Here is a 22,150-nt window from a genome sequence, read left to right as displayed (position 1 = left end):
CCAAATGGAAAGCTTTAACCGGGAAATGTCAGTGTGAGTGTGGTTCAGAGTGACAGGAAAGAGCAAAACCACAATTATGTGCGCCCAAAAAATAAAGAATACCTTGTAAAGTATGTTATGAATTGGTGCTACACAAATATCATCGAAACATTCTAATTGAATTATTTTGAGGTAGTAATTGCTTTATTTCAGTTGGTAAATCTTTCATTTTGAAACACTTTCTCATTATTTCACATTTGTGAAAGTTTGTGCCCAGGAGGAAGCAAATACTAACCCATGAACACACAAACACACATCACAGCACTTGTTTGTTTATCAAATTTCAGACTCACCATCCTTTTGTGTTGAACTGTTACTGCTGATAACTATTTACATAATCCAAATATCCTTTGGAAGGAAAGAACAACATCCACTGTGGAAGGCTTCAAAAGCTTGTGTGTTGTATTCAATGTGCTGTCACATGAATAACATTACTTATCTGTTTATACGTATTATACTTCTTTTGTCTTATTACACATCTATTAATTAAATGTTAACACCATATTTTCCATCAAGCCTTTAAAAAGTAATGTAAAATCACTCTATTTTATTGTCTTCCACTAAAAGAATATGAAATTACCAGAACATGTTCACATTTAAGGAGCTGAATTCACATAAACACTGAAACTGATGTGTTCCCTATTGGTATGTTACGTAATAATGGTGAGTCATTAGTGTGCGATAGTAAGTCATTATTTTTGGACTTAGTAAGTGTATTTTTGAGCTTCCATTGTATGCAAACTGCAGAGTTTTAGAAGGAAAAGTCAAAGTGTAGTCAGTAATTCCGGTCCGTGGCTTGTGTTTCGTAGTCTCCCAGATCCTGCAAATCCAGTGCGGGCTTTACTTCCGCTTTACTACTGCTCGACAGGAAGTTAGCTTGAAACCAGGACGGAAACTGGAGTTTATGGTAAAAATGTCAACAATGGACTGAAATTAAAAGTGTCGTCTTTGGTTTGAAGCCGCACACTCGTGACATGATGTCTAACACCGCGAGGAGCGGGGACATCATACATCTAAACGTCGGCGGGAAGAGGTGAGAACCTGCGGGAGAGAGGTGGAGTGTCGGCTAAACCCGGAGCTAGCCACCAGCAGCACGGCTAACCGTTGTCGGACACGTCCAAATCTCATCATATCATGTCACCGGTGTTTTTGTTTAAGTTAAAGTAATTAACTGTACAAAAACAGAAAAGTGCTAAACACGTGGGTGTGTCCATAATAAAAAGTCGAACAAACTCCATATACGCTACTTTTAAAACAGACCGCGGTTCACGTCACTGCTCAGTCACTCAATCACATAAAGTGTGCATATGAAAGTAATTCGAGCCAAGAGATTCACATTTAAAAAAAACAAAACAAATTAACCTTAAATGTCATCTTTCTAACGATTAGACAAAAACGAGATTTATTTGTAATGAGTTTGACTTGTGTCCGATAATGGAACTAAATCTACGTGCTTTGGATAAGCTCAGATGCCCATCCTTTAAACAACCACATTTAGGCTTTAATAGTCCATAAGCAGAAGAGTAAATGTTCAAGTTTGTTTGTTTTCAGGTTCAGCACCTCCCGGCAGACTCTGACATGGGTTCCTGACTCATTCTTCTCCAGGTTGGTCCTTTTAACAAAACATACAAGTTGCACACATAAATATTGAACATAATAGAGCAATGTAAAAGGACTGACAACTGCAGGTCTGTGCTTTGTTTTTGTCTTCAGTCTTCTGAGTGGCCGCATCTCGACTCTGAAGGATGAAACTGGAGCTGTGAGTACAGTAGCTCTGTGTTTGTTTGTGTGTGTTTATTTAGTCCCACATTGATCAGATCTCAGTGTTATTTTCATCATTCCACTGGTGTGCATTCTTCCTTCTGTCCCTCCTCTTCCACCATAGATCTTCATTGACAGGGATCCTTCTCTGTTCGCTACCATCCTCAACTTCCTGCGGACCAAAGAGCTGCATCCCCGCTCCATCAACGTGCACATGCTCATGCATGAGGCGGAGTTCTATGGCATCACACCACTGGGTGAGATAAGAGGCTCCACCCGCACATTACAACATCTTAATGTGACAATTGTTGTAGCTAGGAACGTCTTTAAGCCATCGTAAGTCTACCATAGAACATATTCACTGCTTTATTGTTAGCAGAACTTTCCAACAGGAGTCTAAAGTTTTTGTTAATTAAGTGAAGTTACTCTAAAGTTTATTTGTTACTCCCCTGCTCCAAATTCATTTGCGAAAAGCAGCTTTAAGGCATTGGCTGTCTGTCAATACTTCAGAAAACCTAATCTTTCACATGAATATACTCGGTGTGTGAATGTGCTATTGCGTGATTGGAATTTGATGAATCAGGTGAGTAAATACCAAATTAATAATTAGTAAATACCAAATATGAAAGTAAATGTGGGTGAATTTTATGGTCTCAGTCAGGACTCACACGACATGCAGCTTTTGTGACTGTAAAAACTGACTCTGCATCTTCACTGATCCTCCTCCTCTCTGTTGTTATTTGTTAACAGTGCGTAAGCTGCAGTTGTGTGACGAGCTTGATCGATCTTCCTGTGGAAACGTGCTGTTTAATGGCTATCTGCCTCCTCCAAGTATGCGACCGATACTTCATCCTGTCATCTTGAATGAGTGTCAGCATCAAACTTAAACATTCTTATAACCATCTGCATTATTCCCAGTTTACCCAGCAAAGCGCAGAAACCGCCACAGTGTGGCCGGGTCACAGTTAATGGGAGGCCGGGTCGTGCCTGCCGAGAGAGTGCCAGTCAGACGCAGCAACACCATGCCGCCCAACCTGGGGAATTCTGGGATACTGGGCAGGATGGCCACAGAAGAGAGGTTGCCTGCAGGTGAGCACTCAAGTGTGGGCACCCATCTTTCTTTCTTTTTTTGTTTTTGAGCCTGACAATGCCTTTAACTTTATTCTTAGTTACAGCAAATTGTAAAAGTTATTGTTACATCCAGGAGGAAGCAAATACTACCCCATGAACACACAAGTCACAGACTTTATGAGTTATTACCAGCACTTGTTTGTTTAATCAATTTTTTCTCTAGTATCTACTGTTGATCTAATTGCTGATAATTATTTACACAATCCTTTGGAGAGAAAGGATAGCATCCACTGTGGATGGCTTCAATAGTTTGTGTGTTGCATTCAACGTGCTGTCACATGAATGCAGTGCATGGTTCTAAACAGAGCCACGAAGACAATCACTTATCAGTTTATACTTATTATAACTTGTTTTGACATTTATTTATTAAATTTTAACACCATATTTTCCATCAAGCCATTAAAAAGTAATATAATATCTCCCTTTTTTAACTCTGTTTCACTAAAAGAACGTCAGCTGACGTATCTTTTCCTGGATGTCGTTCATGTGATGCTTGTGCTCAGATCCCATTTCGTGTGTGTGTGTGTGTGCGCGTGCGTGTGTGTGCGTGCGCGTGCGTGTTTGTGTGTGTGTGCAGGTCAGTCTTCAGATTCTGGCATGGTTCGGATCATCTGTGGTCATCATAACTGGATCGCTGTGGCGTATGCACAGTTTGTTGTCTGCTACAGGTAAATCGCATTATTGTTTATTGAGCTGTCCTTGAGCTTGTGTGAATATGATAGAAAAAAATTATTTAATTATTAATTTTCACCAGCAGTTTCTTCTCATAAATTTGAGATGTTGTTTTATGCCATATTGACAACACCCTCAAACAAACCAAAGATATTAAGTATATTGTCATTGTCAAGAGTCACAACATGTTCACATTTGAGGAGCTGCATTCACATAAAATCTCAAACTGATTAATTCATTTTCAAAGTAATTGGAGGTTCATTTAGTAATTGATTAATTGTTGCAGCTCTGGAATCAGTTTTGGTTTGAAGAACTGTGTGCTTACATGTTTTTATAGATGAATAATTTGACCACCACTTAAAATGTTTTTTTAAGGATTAATTCATCCAAATAAAGAAAACCTTAATTAGAACTCAACTCAAATCTATTCAAACTCCACTGGAACAACAAGTGTGGGGTGAAAAGTCTTTTCTCCTCCTCTTTTCTCTCTGTCAGGGTGAAGGAGTCCACCGGGTGGCAGCAGGTCTTCACCTCTCCTCGCCTGGACTGGGTGATCGACCGAGTCGCGCTCAATGCTAAGGTGATGGGTGGCTCTCTGGGAGATAATGACAAGATGGTGGCTGTCGCCTCAGTGACGGAGATCATCCTGTGGTCCATCTGTCCGGACGGCAATGGAAATGAAATCGGTGAGTATATGACTGTAACAGGTTGACGAGCTTTGACGTCCGTGTCTTATTTGACGCGTCCTCTGTCCTACAGGCGTCTTCAGCCTCAATGTGCCGGTGGAGGCGCTCTTCTTCGTTGGTAACCAGCTGATTGCCACCAGCCACTCTGGGAAGGTTGGCGTCTGGAACGCTGTCACCAAACACTGGCAGGTGGGTGGAGACACACAGTGCTGATTCTAATCCATTTGTCATGTGCCATTTGTTCTGCCCATTAGCACCTGGTGCTAAGGAACCTACAGCGACCAATTCATCATCTTTGGAGATTAGCCCTCATGACATGGCTCTCGGAACAGTAGTAGATTCCACATATTTACATATTTCTGGGTAAAAGCAGCTGCTAAGGAGGGTCTTGTTGCCGTACTGAGTGGCATTTAGAGTAGCCCGTACCACTGAGTAGCTGTTAGAGCTGAGAGCGCTATGACATAGCTTAGTGTCTGTTGTGGAGGAGTTCTCGCCTCCGACATCACCTATATCTGCAGTGTTAACCAAAGAGAAAGCTGAAAGTGATGTTTCTGAGGAAGGGGATAATAGTGAGGACATTTCTGGAGTGAGGCAGTAATGCATTCACAGACTCACAAAGAAGTTGATCCGTCTGAGCAGTTCGCAGACTTGTACAAGATGAGAAAAATCATTGTAGTATGTTTTAGGGAATAACAGTCCCTAAAATACATATTAAGAATATTGAAGAATAGTTGTTTTACATATATTAGGTTGTTTATGGGCATGAAGGTGTTAGATTAAGCAACATATACTGTACATGATGAAAGCACTTACATTTTAATTTTAATCTCATGGGGACTTCAACAACCAGAGTATTTTGAACAATAAGAGAAATATCTAAGATCTGTTGCAGGTTATTCCCTTTCAGTAGAATTTAAAATTAATATTGACATGAGTCAGGAGGAACTGAGTGTTGACTGGTTGGTTGTATGACACTCTCTTGTCTCTGTGCCAGAACCAGGACGTGGTTCCGATCAGTAGCTACGACACTGCTGGCTCCTTCCTCATTCTGGGCTGCAACAACGGATCCATCTACTACATCGGTAAGAGACCGTGCAGAGTGTGTGACAATACAAATACAGACTGCACACACAACAATCTCTGTATGTTTATAACTTTAAGGTTTTTAAGATTTCCACGTTGATTAAAATCAAGATTATCTGTTTAAAATTATCTGTTTAAAATATGTGATGGATAAATTTCTGTTATATATATATATATATATATATATATATATATATACACATACATATATATATATATATATATACACATACACACATATATATATATATGTATATGTATATATACATGTATTCTTTTTATTTATTTTTTTTATTTTTTAATTATTCAGATGTTCAGAAGTTTCCTCTAAGAATGAAAGACAACGACCTGCTGGTGACAGAGTTGTACAGAGACCCGACAGAAGATGCCATCACTGCACTCAGCGTCTACCTCACGCCCAAAACCAGTACGCCAACAAACCACTGCTGCCGCACACACACATGCAGTGTTTTGGGGGTGGAGCTTTGACTATAAGGCTATAGAACAGGGCGGGATTCTCGTAGTGGAAGAATTAATTCATAAATGAGAAACTGAATGTGTGGATTTACTGGGTGTTTGTGTCTCTTATTCTCTATTGATGCCGTGAAATCAGGTGACAGTGGGAACTGGATTGAGATTGCGTACGGGACAAGCTCTGGGACAGTTCGAGTCATCGTTCAGCATCCGGAGACGGTCGGCTCGGGGCCTCAGCTCTTCCAGACCTTCTCTGTCCACCGCAGCCCTGTTACCAAGATCATGCTGTCGGAGAAACACCTCATTTCAGGTACGACGTTGAGAGCTGCCAGTGTTTGACCAGCCCACACCGTTTTCTTGGGAGTTTTCACATTTCTGTTGTTGTAGTTTGTGCAGACAACAACCACGTACGGACGTGGACAGTGACACGGTTTAGAGGGATGATCTCCACCCAGCCTGGATCCACACCACTCACTTCCTTCAAGATCCTCAGCCTGGACGACATCGATGGACATGGAGGCTGCAGTGCCGGGACAGAAATAGGTAACAGACACTAAGGTCATAGTTTCAGCTAAAAGTTTCCTTGTTAGTTTTTCTTAATATTTGATAAATAGAAACCCTTTTTATATTTACAGTAAGTCATGATGACATCATCATTTGTATGTATGTGTTACAGAGTTCTGGTGGTAACTGTGTGTCTGCGTGTGTCTTTGTTTCAGGTCCATATGGGGAGCGAGACGACCAACAGGTTTTTATCCAAAGAGTCGTACCAGACACAGATAAGCTGTACGTCAGGCTGTCGTCCAACGGAAAGAGGTGAGGGACACGCGTCTCATGTTTGACGGAAGCATCTAATGTTGCTTCTATAGGAGTTTTGTTTTTCTTATTCTTAGTCTTTAAATCTCTTTATTGTTTTATCCTTTATATTTTCATGAAACAAGAGCACATTTAAATAAGCACAAGTAATCAAAATATTAAATAATCACACTGAAAGAATCAGATATGATTCAAATCGAATTCAAAATCGAATTCAAAACTATGTTCAGACATTTTATTATCTTGCAGATAATAATCTCTGAAGTTTTTCTCTGTCTGATAAGAGATAAAGGCCGAGGTGAAATGTGAGATCTTTGTCCCGCTGCAGGGTGTGTGAGGTGCGCTCAGTGGACGGCACCTCCATCACTTCCTTCATGGTCCACGAGTGCGAAGGCTCGAGTCGCATCGGCTCTCGACCAAGACGCTACCTGTTCAGTGGCCACAGCAATGGCAGCATCCAGATGTGGGACCTGACCACTGCAATGGAGATCGCCGGCAAGGTCGACATCAAAGGTCAGATGTTTCCCCTTTGTCATCAGCTGACATTTGTTTGTCTGTTTAGCATCTGTCAGTCAGTCAGTCAGTGACGCAGGCACTCATTGGTTGTTTCACAGCACTAGGTGGACCAACAGAAGAGGAGTTGCTGGAGCTGCTGGACCAGTGTGACCTGGCTCTCACCAGAACACCTGACAGTACACCGAGAACCTCCACCTGCAGGTACAAACACACACGTGTATACTCAGGCTATTAAAGTTAACACAAACATGACTTCCAGTGTTGTTGTTGTTGACTTCTCCCTTCCTGTCCTCTAGTCTTCACTCTCAGCTCAGTGACGGCTTTCGACCCGAGCACCTTCGCGCTACAGGAGGTCGAGGAGGAGCTTTGGGTTCGGCGGCTTCGCTGTGTGGCAGCCTCCCACGACAGGCCTCAGCCCCTCTACCGCTGGCTAAACCGGTCAGAGACCACGGACTTTCACCGCTAACTGGACCGCAGGCCCTCCCCAGTCCTGGCTCCACCTACACCCACAGCTCCAATGCCAGCCCCCGCCCTCAGAGACACCCAGACCGGGACAGAGAGTGGGGGTCGGTGCGCAGGGGCAGCTTCGTGGAGCGCTGCCAGGAGCTTGCCAAGGGCTCCGAGGCAGCTGGCAACTCCGCGTTCGGAGCATTGGGAGGGTCAGAGGGCGCCAGGCGAAGCTTAGCTGTATGCAGCGAGTTAGAAGCCAGATTTGGCCTCAGGACACCCACCACTTTCTCTGTGTCGCCAGGTGCTCGTTATTCCCCTGGATCATCCACGTCACTGTCACCATCTCCTTTATCTCCTTTATCTTCGTCATCCCATCGCAAAGCTGCGCCTTCCTCCCCCACAAGCCCCGCCCCCGCTGCAGTAAGCCCAACCCGATCTCAGACCCCCGTCTCTCCTCGCCGTGTCATCACACCATCGCCCTCTGAAGCTCCAGCGTCACCAGAGAGCCCTGCGAGTCCAGACAGCACCACCGCCACCGCCCCTGCCCCTGCCCCCGCCCCCGTCGCTGCCGGCCCGCCAACCAGCCCCAAACCACACATGAATGAGACCAGCTTCTGACCGTTCAGAGCAGACACTGAGAAACTCACAAAACTCTTATCAGCAAGTTTTGTTGCTGTGGTTACCTCACACTCATCATCAGGTTGGAAAAGTTTCCAAGGAGAAGCTGCACTGATCAATGTTTTCACGTCATCAATAAGTGTCATAAGGAGTCAGTGTGACGGTAAAGGGCTAACCCGCAGATCTACACCTGGCAGATATCTACAACACACTGACAGTGAAGTAACTGAATGAAATGCACAGACAACTGTGCTGTCTGGACGATGTGTTTACACTGTGTTCTCATGTGAAAAAACCTGAGTAAATGCAACTTGCGACTACTTGCTTTGAGATAATGCGAAGATAATTAGTTGCATCTGTGGATTAACTCTGTTTGTTGTCTCATGGTATGAAAGTTTTCTTCACATTCAGTGTGAGCGCACCATCTGTGTTTAGGAGGCGGAGCCTGAACACTGAACTAAATGACAGATTTTGAGTGATGTCGATAAAAAGTCAGTTGACTGTTGTTTATCTTCAGACAAGTCTTTCTAACATTTTCTAGCTGCTCCTGACTTATCTATATAACATTTTTTATATAAAATGTTTGTTTCACTAAACTTTTGTAACGTTTTTACTTTGAACATGAACCAAACCTGAACGCCTCACTGCCACAGTCATACTGATGGAATTCTGGGAAAAAAAGTGATCAAATGTGATGTTTTCCAACAAAATAAAACAGTGAAGCAGGAAAAAACAAGGCCAGACAAACACATACTTGAAATAAATGTCAAATATGTTTTAATTTATATGCAAAAGTAAATGCATATAATCTCTAATCACAAAGTTCAAACTCCAAGTTGAGATTTCATGGTTTTTCATGAAAGAAAATGTTTTCCACATTTGTGATTTGATATTTTCACAAATGTTATTCAATTCAAATTAGATGAATGAATGAATGAGGGAAAAACAAGCCCGGGATGACTGAGTTGTAGTGTTGTGATGCATAATTGCAGGATTTGTTTTCATTACCCATTAATCTGATGATCATTTGTTTGATTCATTAATTCATTAAACACACTGCTGTAGATCAATTGTTTTCATAATCAAATAATCTGTGTATTATTTTCTCAAAGTACTTGTTTGGTCCACAAAATGTCAGAAAATGTTGAAAAATGTTGATCAGCTTTTCCCAAATCTTGAAATGACGATGTTTTTAAATGTCATATTTTCTCCACAAACCAAATTTATTCAGTTTTCATGATTTCTTTTGTTATATGAGCAAAGAAAGTATGTTGTTTTAATTACTTAAACAATCAAACAGGTAAATAGTTGCTTCATTTAATAATTGATTACTAACAGATAAATCATTGATTGAATGTATTGATCCATTTGTCAAGGAAGAGAGTAATTAAATTCACTTAATTGAAGGTTCCCACTTTTCACAGGAAAGACAGAATTCAGAAATTTTGAAGTTTATTCAAATGTGTATTTATAATAATTTGTCTGATCACATCTGTATGTTACATATCCTATGAATCCATTTTTTTATGTTTATAGAAAAGATGAAATCGTGAAGGTTGGAAGGTGGGTTTTTTCTTTTCTTTTTTTTAATTTCAACTCTACCTTCAAACTAAAAGTCTCCACTTCCTCCCTGACTTTTATCGCTATGGTAACTAGCTCACATTCATAGGGAACGCTCTACAGAGTAATATACCCTGAACAAATAGAATGCAAATGTTTTTATCTTTTACAAAAATATAAATAACATTTTCTATCAAATTTATAAAACAATAACGTGTACTGTACAGGTTATGGTGCTTAAAAGAGCTACAGGTTTGTGATTTGGAATTAAACAGTTTCATATTTGTTACTGCAGAGACACGAGTCGTCAATTCCTCCCGCGTGGATGAACTGCTGCAGAGACTCCAGACTGTTCTCCTGATGGCGGCGTGTGCGAGGAAACTTTCAGACTTTGGCATCGAGCATCTCCAGGAACAGTTTGTGGAGAGGGATGTGACGTTGGCGGTGCAGCCGCAGAAATACCTGCACAGCTCGGTCTGCAGCCTGTCGCAGCAGAGGCAGAGTCATCAGCAGACGACCTGCTCGGTGGTGCTCTCTGCGGGACGACTCGTACTCCTGCAGGGCATCGTGGAGTCCGTCCTGAAACCTCTGCACCGAGTCCGGACAGTCGACCAGGTCGGAGTCTGAGGACAGAAGAGACACAGAGACCAGGTGTGTTTACATCAGCCATGAACTTATTACACTTGGAGGAGAAGGTGTTAAAACAGGTGTATTGATAAAAAGAAACTTTTAGTGAATAAAATAGGGATTTAGAGGGAAGATGAAAACACAACATCCTTCCACTTAGTGCAAGAAGCAAATATTACTACAAAAGTAAACTGACACCACCATATATCATCCACTAATTGCCCTCTTTACACCTGGTATTAGAATGCATTTTCTGTGATCAGATGGAGATCAGATATCGCGTCAGCACATGCATTTACACCTGGTATTAACACGCGTCTCCGGTGTGCACATCAACATCCGATTCCTATCCAATCACAGAACATGCATTTTAATGCATGTGTAAAAAAGGGCCTCAGTTACCAAGTTGCCCCTTATTATCCTTCTGTGGTGACAGGCTTTGGCGCCACCTGCTGCTTATCTCGATAAACTAATGCTGCCTTAATGCTGCTGTCGGGAATTATGGTAAATACGAGTCCCTCACTAGTTGTATTCTGACTAAGCCATCATCACACACACAACTTCACCACTGCAACAAACTAGTAGTGCATTCCAGTTGTACTCGGAGGTTATAATTTACCACCATGTTGGAAGTTTCGCTAACTCTGCTGGACGCGCCACCTAGAGGTCACGTTCAGTGCTTTTACTTTGAAAAAGTCTGTCTGTTGTGTTTCACAGAGCAGACCAGGGTCACATCAAGGTCAAACACAAACACACACACACACACACACAGAGCATCTTCTTTTGTGTGAGATATTGATCCAGATCTGAGTCTATTGGTCTGATTTATTGACCCAAAGCTCAGACATTGGGAGGCTGAGCAGACCTAGTGGTGTCTAATAACTACAGTCAAATGTTATTGATCAGTGGCTATTCATACGCCGTTAGCAGCGCTGTTAGCATTCCCCAGTGACACAATAACAGCACTTAGTGGTCTCGCTCATTATGGAGCTAATCAATACAGTGAAGCTTCAGCCCCCAGACACTGAACTGATCAATATCAATACTAATTCATCTGAGATCTTTGAGTTTAGAGACTAAACAACTCATCTTTCATGATTTAAAAACATGTTTTGGACCAAATATGAAAATGATTGTTGTTACAAGCAGTGTTGTAATATAACAAAGTACAAATACTAAAATTCACTTATTTAATATAGAAATATACATTCATGCACTTTACTTTGTTGTTTATATTTCTAGCAACTTTTACTCCACTACTTTTCCTCCAACTATCTTTGTTAGTCATTACTGCCAATTAAAATCAGAAGAAGATCTTTTATTCCCATTCACACGTTTCATGGGGTTAAGTGTCAGGAATTCAACCCACAACCTTCCAGTTGAAAGACAACTCGCCCTACCACTGACCTACCATGGCTCAATCCTAACTCCTCACTTTTTTAATACTTTTACTCCTAAAACTTAAGTACATTTTATATCAGAAAATTACTTTTGATACTGAAGTACAGTAAATTCACATACTTTAAGACTTTTACTTAAGTAATATTATAAAAAAAAGGGACTTCAACTCTTACCAAAGTCATTTTCTGGTAAGATACTTTTACTCAAGTATTATTTACACAAGACTGATTGTTAGTGACAGCACTCGTGTTAAGACACAAACGTGTGTATGTACCAGCGTTGGCCAGCGCCATGGCCTTCATCATCACCGCCTCCTCAGGACTCAGCTCCATCGCCTGGTATTTCATTGTCAGGTGACGTAGCACCTCGTACAAATCGCTCAGTCCTGCCGCTCGACACCGTCCTGCATCCAAACGTAGGTTACCGGCGAACGCAAGCTCCTCCCCCTCCACACCCTGAGATCGCCAGGCCACACCCACCAGCAGCGCCTCCATCCAGCCGCTCTGCAGCAGTGACATCTGATCGACCAATGAGAGCACGGAGAAGCCTGAGAAGGGCGGGGCAGAGCAGGTGTCACTCAGGTGTGTCACTCAGGTGCATCACTCAGTTGCGTCTCAAGGCGTTTACCTGGGATCTGTTTGGTCCAGCCAATCAGAAGCAGCAGTTCCCGGTTCAGGAGGTCACCAAGGGTCAGCAGCGTGCTCAGGCTGCTGTCGTTGGTGGATTCGTCCTGATTGGCGGTGAGGGGGGCGGGCTCTGTCAGCAGCAAATGGGAGATGACCTTGTTTCCTGAAAGAGGGACGATAATTAAATAAAATGAGCAGGGGGGGCGAGGGGACGTGGCCTTTTAGTGACGTGAAAACTAACGTGTCAACTCACTGCAGCTCACTGAGTGACTCAAGCACCTGAGTCCTGTCTCCACACGCCGCTTGTACTTCTGACGTCCTCCTCGCACGCGGTCCATACGGACACCTGGATAGAGACACAGCAGGTTGTCCGTCATCATGTCTGACCTGCCACTAATTCTTGGTACGTGTCTCTGACTCATGTGACTTATGTGCTTGTCTCTGACTCATTGGACAGGTCTCTGACTTGACTTGTGGAACATTTCTCTGACTCCTGTCTCTTGTGTGCTGACTACTGGTCCTGTCTCTTACTGGTGTGATGTGTTTATCACATGTTTCTGACTCTTGTATCTGACTGGACGTGTCTCTGACATTATGGGATATGTCTTTGATTGGTTTGATGTGTCTTTGACTCCTTTCTCTAACTTGTGTGCTTATCTCTGACTTGTTGACATGTCTTCTTTGTGATAAATGTCTCTGACTCCTGGTTCTGGTGTGATGTGTCTCTCACATATCTCTGACTCATGGTATGTAACTCTGACTCTGACTCTGACTCTACTGGACGTGTCTCTGACTGATGTGAAATGTCTCTGACTTGACTGGTGAGATATGTCTCTGACTTATGTGATATGTCTCCTGTCTCTCACTTGTATGCTTATCTCGGATTCGTCTTCTTTGTGATATATGTCTCTGACTGGACGTGTCTCTGACTCTTGTATCTGACTGGACGTGTCTCTGACTTGCTGAGCGGTCATTTGAACGTGTCCCTGACTTGTTTGATGTGTGTCCCATCTCTGTCTAGAGTCTCTGACTTGGACGCATACCCTCCCTCATCATGCCGGCCTGGAGACACTTCTGGAAGCGACACGCCTGACAGGCTTTCCTCCTGCGCTTGGTGATCTCACACTGGTTCATCATAGGACAGCTGTACTCGATGTTGCCTAGGCAACCACCAAAAATTGTAGTTAATCACCAGAAATCAATGTACAGTTTGAATTCATTAATGAATAACTAGAATGCTGTTCTCACAGAAATCAATGCAAGCTCTGTCTAGGAGCTGGACGTCCCACACACACCCTCTCACCCTCTCACCCCGTCCCCTCCCATCACAGTACAAGTGTTCATTGGGCCTTAAAAATGCAGAGTCGCCTCATTAACAGGATATTGACGAGCAGCAGCTGGAGGCTGATCACACAGAGACGCGTCACAACAGACACTAACACTTTAAATATGCCAAAGAATAGAAAAGACTGTTGGTAAAAGCCCATAAGAAGCAAAGGTTCAGGGTTGAAGTCCGTCTATTTAATGTTCTTTTCAGTATGTGCATTGAAATACCTCATAAAAGCACTATAACATAGGAAAGCAATGGTTTTGACTCTGACATGTCCCTAGTGTAAATAAGTTAATATGAAAGATGTAAAAGAAAAAGGGGTTTACTGCCGTAATATAAATTTATGCACCTTATTTTAAATCATAAAAATAGTTGAATGTTTTAGACTTAAAAATGTAAATATGAATTCCATACGTGTGAAAAACACACTGATCAGATCAAAAATGATCAGTCAGTCAGTTCCAGCTGATGATTTCACACACTGATCAATACAGTGAGTAATTCAGTATTGATCACTTCATTAATTAACTCACACACATACACGCACCTTGTACTGTCCTCTTGAAGAAGGCTTTACACGCCTCGCAGGACGCCACACCGTAGTGATAACCAGAGGCGTAGTCTCCACACACCAGGCAGAGCCGCTTGGGCCCTGCGGCGCCCCCTGGTGGCATCAGATAGTTGCCCCTCAGGATGGAGGTGACCTGCACACAGATATATGCATCATGTATCTGTGTGCATATATGCTCTCCAGCAAACTTCACTGGACTTTATGCAGACTTTATGCTCTACAGCAAACTTCACTGGGGAATCAGAGACTTTAGTGATATTTTGGTTTGAACGTTGTTTTTATCCTCACAAAACAGCGTTTTTGAGAACACTAAAATGTTATTATTTCTTGCAATGAAGAACTTTTACTCTGCTTTTTATAACTTACTCTACTTTCTACTTTAGATAGGTGAAGAACTTTTACTGCAATAATACCTTTGATACTTCTAAGTGTTTATACATGAATTTAAAGTATTTAAATAAAGTACTTTAACTCAGTTGTCTACTTATCTACTTCAGATGACACACAACATGAACATGAGTGACATTTCTAATTACATGTTTAATTTGTGTCCATTATAAAAAAAAATCTAATTCTTGACGAGTCAACAGACAATAGAAACGTAAAAAGTGAGGAGCTGATTTTCACCTGTGCTGAAAAGGAGTCAGCGTGCGAGCGCACAGCATCGCCTCCACAGCTGGAAATAGATCCTGTCGGGGAGTCGGGCTGCGGATCTCTGCAGAGGAGGAGGCTGCAGGAGGAAGAGGAGGCCGGGCTGGGGGGGTGTAAGGTCCGGTGTGATGGGCTGACGGTATGAGAGGTGTTCACAGGGAATGAGGACGTGAGGAGGGAGGAGTGGAGGAAGGAGGCTGGAGACTGAGCCTCATCAGCAGGAGAAGAGGAGGAAGAGGAGTCCAGGAGGCTGAGGAGGAAGAGGAGAGTGATGTTTGTTCATCAACCAGGAAACTAAACTGGTAATTCATTTTTTTTATTAATTTTTTTAATCAAAATGAATCAATGTGATAAGAAAAAAACTATGAAAGACAGAGGTCAAAGGTCCATCATGTAAAACTGAGCGCTAGATTGTTAAACCAAAACAAGATTGTAAACAGACTTTCTTCACCTCATTCTAATAAACTGTAGCAATAACAACACTGCTCTACTGTATATTTACAGGGAGGTAATATTTGTTTCTGACACTTTGATGGACAAAAAAGGAACTTTAAAAAAACAAATAAAAAATAAAATACATGCACTTAAAATTATTTATCTTATTAGAAGAGTATTGTTATGTTTGTGTGTAACTGACTGAGTGATTGCTTTCATATTATTAAGATTAATAAGCATGAATTAGTTTGAGTGTTTCTTTGATAACAGCTTATTAAATGTGGATATCTTCTGGATCAAGAAAATAATCGACAGAATCGAAAATGACTCCAAACAGACAAACAGACAGACAGTCTTACCACTGCTGCCGAGCCAGGACGTCTTTAGTGAGACAGTCAAAATCCTTCAGCTCCATCAGTGCTGTGTTCACAGTCTCTGCTGTCACTCAGTGAAAAAAACTTCTGATGAAAACGTGTGATAAACAGATGAAAAGTTCCTCCTGCACAGAGATGGTGGATGGATGTGAGGCTCTGAGGAACCAGTGCTGTCATTTATCTGACCCTCCTGTCATCACAGATGAGGGGGCGTGGCCTGCAGGATCAGCCAATCGTCATGCAGTGTTGTCAGTGTGAACACAGGATTGACTTCCTCCACTTCTTCTATTGTCTCTATTGATTTGGACAGTGACAGATGTAGGTCACAGTCATGATGATGATGATGATGACCTCATGATGACCTGCAATTTCCTCTGCCCGGTGCACCGGCCCTTTAAATACATGTCCCATAGGTGTGTGATTGGTTCTTACACCTTTCTGTTTCACAAAGTGCTGCTTCAGCATAAAGAGACAGAGAGTCCTAATCTCAGATCAGTCTCACCTACATCTGCTGTTTCATAAGAGCTGCATAACTAGGTATGTCTTAAAGGGACAGTTCATTTGTTTTAAGTGTGCTTGTGTGAGTCACAGACACAAAGTCAGTGACTGCACTGTGAGCACCCCCTGCCCTGAGGACCAGCCTGAAACCCAGAGGTTTTCGCTCAGTCAACACATGGAAAAAAACTGTTTTAGCCACTGCACAAAAGATGACCACCTTTCCCAACAGGAAATCCAAGTTTGTGTTGCTTTGTAAGCCACTTTTACTCTTTCACACCCCAGAACACAGGAGTTCCACTGCTGCCTCCATGAGTAAATTCAAATGTGTTATTTTGTGACTTCATTGTTTTGAAAGTGTCACATAAACTTAACCCATACTCTACAAGGAACCTTTCTAGAAGGAGTACCACAGCCCCTTGACCAGGTGGAGACTCAAACCAGCAACCCTCCAGTTACAAGTCAAGTTCCCTTTCCACCTGGCCAAGTAACAGACTCTGAAGTTTGATGTGATGTTGTGGGATAGACCGTGGTAATGTGGTGTGGGGAGTGGGTGGATCTACAAGGAGGATCCACCCCACTGTGTTTCACACTGGCTGATACACACCTGGAAACTATTGTCTCGTTAGCTCTCGTTAAGAGCCGACACACACACACACACACACACACAGAGGTTGCACGCAGTAACTCGTATAGAAGAACTAGAAGGTATGATTTCAGTTGTTGTATAAAACCTAGATGAACAGTTTTTAAAGTGTTATTTATTTTTTTGTTGTACCTTTTGTTACAGGCACTGTTAAGCAACTCTCCCTTAGGCCCTGGAGGCTGTTCAAGGCGTTGAAGGTACAATTATGATTATTATTATTATTTTACTAAGAATAACTGTATGTTTTTATATGTGAACTTTAATTTTACATCCATATGGGTGGCTGTTGTGTTGAAGATGATCACAGGGTTGACAAGTTGATTTAATATTTGCCTTGAATGTCCAGCATTTTACTGTGAAGCTTCTTCCAGGTTGCCAGGTATTGCATCTTTTGAGATGAAATATTTCATACTGCAAGTTTAGTATGTTTGAACGATGTGTGGTTCTTGCTTTTTAATTTGTGTCATTTTTGGGTTTTCACGACCACTGCTGTTTTCACCTGTATGTTGTTTTGTGCCAATACACTTATTACAGACACAATTATTGACAGAATGATTAAGAAATTGATTCTGCCAGCTACTTTACAAACATTTTTATTCCCATAGTTGCAGGTCAGATCCAGTACTGTCCCTTTCCCTCACACCGCCTGTGGTGTTGTGAAGTGCTTGCTGTATGTGAGTGTGAGTGTGTGTATCCACCTGTTAATGTTTGGTGTGGTGTTTTCTGTTGTTGGGGTGACAGCGTGTGTGTGTGTGTGTGTGGCAGAGTCTGTTAACAAAACCCAGGTGTTTGTTAACTGTGTGGAATCTAACATCCATAACAAGTTGGTGCACACAGATCATTATTTGATCCACTTCCTGCTCTGTGCTAAGTCCATAGATTGGTCTTGTCCAACCAATGTTGTTTCTTGCTATATTCGGACTATGCAAATGCCACCAGGGGCCCCAAAGCTGCATGTTCAGCCTCATCTGAGGAGAATTATGTCATCGTCCAGTGGAAGTTGTTTCTCAGATATTTGCAACTTAACATTACTTTACGATTACTGATGATTAAGTTATAAAGTCTGTGTGTATTTTATTGGCCTTGAATTAGAAGTGTGCAACTGCTTTATATATAACACAATTTATTGATGAAGTGACTATAATAAATATTAGGCCTATTGTTGATTATTTTGGACTTTTGTGGCAGTGGATTATTGCTGACTCAACCAAGTTAGTTTTATTTTTAATGTTGGTTTGTTTTCATTGTTGCACTTTGAAATAGATGCTGGTTTATTTGTTTATCGTGTGTTACATGTAAGGTTATTTACTTACTTTACATATATTAGTATTATTCTGATGAGTTTTTATTGTTTGTACAGTGATATAGATGCTGGCTCATTGTGTTTTTTACTCTAATATGAGAGGTTTATCATGACTGTAGCATGTTTTGCTAGGGGCCCCCAAACAACATCTTGCATAGGGCCCCCGAAAAGCTAGAAACAGTCCTGACCTTTAGGTTTCCTCCTCCTTTTATTATCCTCGGTTACAAAACCTCATATAAACCCGTGGGAGTGCAGAGATTTACCTCACATTACTTTACTTATGACTCTTCATTAAAGCTGTGAAATTAATGTTGAGCACAGTGAGATAATCTGAGATAAACTCCGGTAAGACTGGATTCATCAGCTGACCCACTTACCTCCAGCAGATCTGGGTCACTGACCCTCTGACTCACTGTTGTGAGCAGAGACTGCTGGGTAATCTGGTGCCACCTTCCACTCAGTTAATATTCCACATATTATATCATAGCCACATTTATCGGGCTCACCAGCAGAATTCAGCTTCAGTGCATAAAACTGGACATGACCTTGTATATTCTGTGATTTGTGTTTTTCTTTGATCTTTTCCACTTCTGTAGTTTAATACTGCCTCCTAGTGACACAGAGTGATCGTGCAGTTTAAAGCAAATGTTGTTTCTCTTCTCCTCACATTTATATTAGAAAATAGTGGCTGAGAATGTGGAAAAATTACAACTATGTCTTATGTTCAGGATTATTATAGGTGTGTCTGTGGAAAAATATGGCTTGATGACGCACATGAGCGATCGTTATCTCAAATGCTGACATTATATAAAAACCTTTAGCGTGATTTGTCAGCAGTTTACTGTTCTGCTCCTGCACTACTGACTCAGTGACTTTTATGTGTGTGTATTTGTGTTTAATGACACATTTTCCTCTAGGGTGACAAAGTACTAATTCAGTCATTGCAGGCTTATTATGTCAGTATGTAGCCGATTGTAGTTCAGATTTGTGTGCAGCCACACTTTGTATGAGTCTGTATTTATGCACGTTTTTGCATTGTATCTGTAATTCATGTCATGTCTTGGTAAAGCTTGTTGGATGTTGGTAAACTGTCTCAGCCACAAAGATGGAGATATTTATCAGTGGACCACACGGTTGGTGTAGTGCCACTATATCACTACACGAAGACCTGGGTTTGTGATCCGGTCAGAACAAGGGGTTTTCTCACATGGGGTTTGCATGTTCTCCGTGTGTGTGTGTGTGTGTGTGTGTGTGTTGGTTTTCTCTGGGTTCTCTGGTTTCCTCCCACAGTCTAAAAACATGCAGATTTGGGGATTAGGTAAATTTGACACTCGGAACCAACCGTAGGTTTGAGTGTGAGAGTGGACAGTTGTTTGTCTCTGTGTCCCTGTGATGGACTGGTGACCTGTCCAGGGTGTACCCTGCCTTTCACCCCATGTTAGCTGGGATTGGCACCAGTGACCCTCATGTGGAGGATAAAGTGGTAGAAGATGAGTGAGTGAATGAATATATATCAGTGAAGTCATATAGTACCAAAAAGTCCACATGTCCTTGTCGAGATAATTGTGTGGTTATGTATCAAAGCTACTCTATAAATAAAGTTTATGTTGAGCAGAGGATCATGGGAATATGGGGGATTACAAGTTTGTGAGATGTGGGTCTTTAATGAACAGAGCTCAGTATTCTGTGGAAGTGCAAGCTGATATTCCGCTGCCTCACAATTTCAGCCTTGGTACTGAGTGAACCTTAGTAATCCCATTAATGCTGCATCCGTGTGTGTGTGTGTGTGTGTGTGTACAGATTGGCCTATTGTATTAACATGGCTTACACGGTGGATCTACATTTACAGTGCAGGCATTAAGGTTGTGGATCCAGGTGGAGGTGACGAGTGTGTTGCCTTCACCTGAGCTGACACCACACATGAGGTGCAGTGCTGACATCAGACTGCATTTACTGTATGTACTGTACTTGTTTGTCTGTGTTTTGTTTATGTTGTCTTGTGTCTCTTTGTTATCTTTATTGTTAGGCGTTTTGTCATTTTATGTATTTATTAGGGATGCATGATATATTCGGCACAGTATCGGCTTTAAAATACATCATCTGAGATCGGCAAACATGCCATGATCCCTCGATATGACTAATTAATAAGATGCTACCCCTTTGACTTCTATACTGGCACCCTCTGCAACTATTCTATTTTTCTTGCAAAATGAAGAAAATGTATATCTACATCTGCTGCAACATCAGTGTGAAAAATATTTGAATTTTACTACAAACAAGACAGAATAAACTCTGTATTAAATGCAAGGAAAATGTATATATGTAAGTTATCGGCACATGCACTCCCGATGTATCGGTTAAAAAGTCCCATATTTTTTCCTTTGTTATTTTTACGCCTGTTTCTCTTAGGTTAAAATTAGATAGACATTTATTTCTTATTTGTATCTCATTTGTTGTCCATATTCCGGGACTGGCAGCTCTTAGTGGACCTGGAGAAACAGCTGAGATTCCTGCAGCACATCGTCAGCACCACTTTGAGGCCAGATATACTTCCCGCTTGGGGGAGGCTCATAAAAGGAAGAGGACCAAATATGAACATCTGGTCATTGGCTGTCGAGAGCAAAGCTGGAAGGCAAAGTGCATGCCCAATCGAAGTAGGCTGCAGAGGATTTGTGGGGCAATCACTCCACAGAGCCCACTGGGCATCACAGGAGGAGCAAGGACCAGAGCCATCAAGAACATCACCCAGGCAGACAAGAAAGTGTCGAGATGACTCTGGATCCGGAGAGAAGATCCATGGGGACAAGCAAAGGCTACCTGAACACACACCACGGTGTGTGATCAACCGTGGTGGGGTCGCCTGGAGGAGGGTGTATGATGTGAGACCCGAAATACCCGAGGATTCCGGTTACATCACCGACGATGTGTTCAGGTGCATCTTCTGATGCATTAATGAACATTCTCTTTTTGTCTCCTTATTTTAATTTTTGTTTGATTGACATTTGCGTCTTTGTTTTGTGATTCAAAAACAACACAACACAGTTTCACTTAAAGTATGTGCAAATATATTTTAATTTTTCTGTAATACAAACAACAACGTGAATCAATGATGGCAAAAAACAAGCAGTTAAAAAAACAGAGTGTGTGTGTGTGGCAGGTACAGTGCATGTTACACAGGAGACTGAGTCCGCTAGTAACTTAGACAGAAAGTTAATACAAACACAACAAACTGCATTTCAATCAGATTAATTGTGTTACTATTTACATGATGAGCCTGAACACAGCGTCAAGCTAATGCGTGGTAGGAGAGTTTTTAAAATGCATAGTTAATTTGAATAATGGTGGACATGTTTGTGAATTTAAACAGACAAACAAAAAACATTTAAATTTACTTCTCCTTACATCAGCTCTATGTTGTCGGATATTTTTGGTGAAAAACAAAACAAATGGTGGAATGTGTCTTTTAATTAAAGAAAAATCTATATACTGTAAATCAATCGATAAAATCAGACAATATTTTCTTTATGTCTAAAGAACAACAACATCATAAGAAACACATTGGTTTTACATTGATATATAAAAGGTATAAAATATTGTTTTGGTGTTGATACAATGATCAGTAATCAATAATCATACACAGTTTACACACCTGAGCTCCTAAGTGACAAATCTATAAGGTAATTAGAGCTGCGACAACTCATTTAAGTAACTGTAACAGCTGACTGACTATAATGATAACCCATACGTTGTTTAAGTTCATAGATTAATTTCCAGCTCTGTTTGTGAAGATTTGCTGCTTCTCTTCATTTTTTTATCTCAGTGTTTCTCGACTGACACATCTTTAACCTGTCACATGACACTCACACGTGTGGCACAGCAGCGGCT

At 41.5% G+C, this 22,150-nt stretch overlaps 2 protein-coding genes and 1 long non-coding RNA gene across 4 annotated transcripts; 2 read left to right on the top strand and 1 right to left on the bottom strand.

Moving 5' to 3' along the window:
* The first annotated feature begins 880 nt into the window (after positions 1-880).
* On the top strand, positions 881-9,316 carry shkbp1 (SH3KBP1 binding protein 1). 2 transcript variants are annotated; one of them, XM_044032401.1, is made up of 17 exons: positions 881-1,072; positions 1,591-1,644; positions 1,753-1,798; positions 1,925-2,057; positions 2,551-2,631; positions 2,719-2,889; positions 3,509-3,599; positions 4,099-4,289; positions 4,363-4,478; positions 5,284-5,371; positions 5,683-5,799; positions 5,986-6,156; positions 6,234-6,389; positions 6,566-6,662; positions 6,991-7,175; positions 7,277-7,379; positions 7,475-9,316. In XM_044032401.1, exons 1-17 carry the CDS (start codon positions 1,014-1,016, stop codon positions 8,244-8,246), a joined length of 2,631 nt encoding a protein of 876 aa, XP_043888336.1. In that variant the 5' UTR covers positions 881-1,013; the 3' UTR covers positions 8,247-9,316. The 2 variants fall into 2 exon arrangements, with proteins under 2 accessions (XP_043888336.1, XP_043888335.1); XM_044032400.1 differs by having other exon boundaries at positions 5,971-6,156.
* A 162-nt stretch (positions 9,317-9,478) lies between these two features.
* On the bottom strand, positions 9,479-16,095 carry esrrd (estrogen-related receptor delta). Its single transcript, XM_044032399.1, has 8 exons — positions 15,807-16,095; positions 14,989-15,262; positions 14,338-14,494; positions 13,504-13,620; positions 12,714-12,806; positions 12,462-12,623; positions 12,109-12,381; positions 9,479-10,429 (listed from the first exon to the last, which is right to left on the bottom strand). Exons 1-8 carry the CDS (start codon positions 15,860-15,862, stop codon positions 10,191-10,193), a joined length of 1,371 nt encoding a protein of 456 aa, XP_043888334.1. The 5' UTR covers positions 15,863-16,095; the 3' UTR covers positions 9,479-10,190.
* An 889-nt stretch (positions 16,096-16,984) lies between these two features.
* Positions 16,985-21,214, top strand: LOC122774021. Its single transcript, XR_006360935.1, has 3 exons — positions 16,985-17,024; positions 17,107-17,159; positions 20,743-21,214. It is a non-coding gene; the product is annotated as an uncharacterized LOC122774021 (long non-coding RNA).
* The last annotated feature ends 936 nt before the right edge of the window (positions 21,215-22,150 follow it).

The sequence above is a fragment of the Solea senegalensis genome, linkage group LG8 (assembly GCF_019176455.1).
Source record: "Solea senegalensis isolate Sse05_10M linkage group LG8, IFAPA_SoseM_1, whole genome shotgun sequence".
NCBI lineage: Eukaryota > Metazoa > Chordata > Actinopteri > Pleuronectiformes > Soleidae > Solea > Solea senegalensis.
Note: the sequence above shows the minus strand (reverse complement) of the source record. Positions and strands in the feature narration are given on the sequence as shown.

Coding starts and splice junctions, on each gene's coding strand:
- shkbp1 (XM_044032400.1), top strand. CDS start 1,014: ATGATGTCTAACACCGCGAGGAGCGGGGACATCATACATCTAAACGTC. Junction 2,890..3,508: donor AGAAGAGAGGTTGCCTGCAG/GTGAGCACTCAA, acceptor GTGTGTGTGCAG/GTCAGTCTTCAGATTCTGGC. Junction 7,176..7,276: donor CGGCAAGGTCGACATCAAAG/GTCAGATGTTTC, acceptor GTTGTTTCACAG/CACTAGGTGGACCAACAGAA.
- esrrd (XM_044032399.1), bottom strand. CDS start 15,862: ATGGAGCTGAAGGATTTTGACTGTCTCACTAAAGACGTCCTGGCTCGG. Junction 15,263..15,806: donor GTCCTGGCTCGGCAGCAGTG/GTAAGACTGTCT, acceptor CTTCCTCCTCAG/CCTCCTGGACTCCTCTTCCT. Junction 10,430..12,108: donor CATGGCGCTGGCCAACGCTG/GTACATACACAC, acceptor TTCTGTCCTCAG/ACTCCGACCTGGTCGACTGT.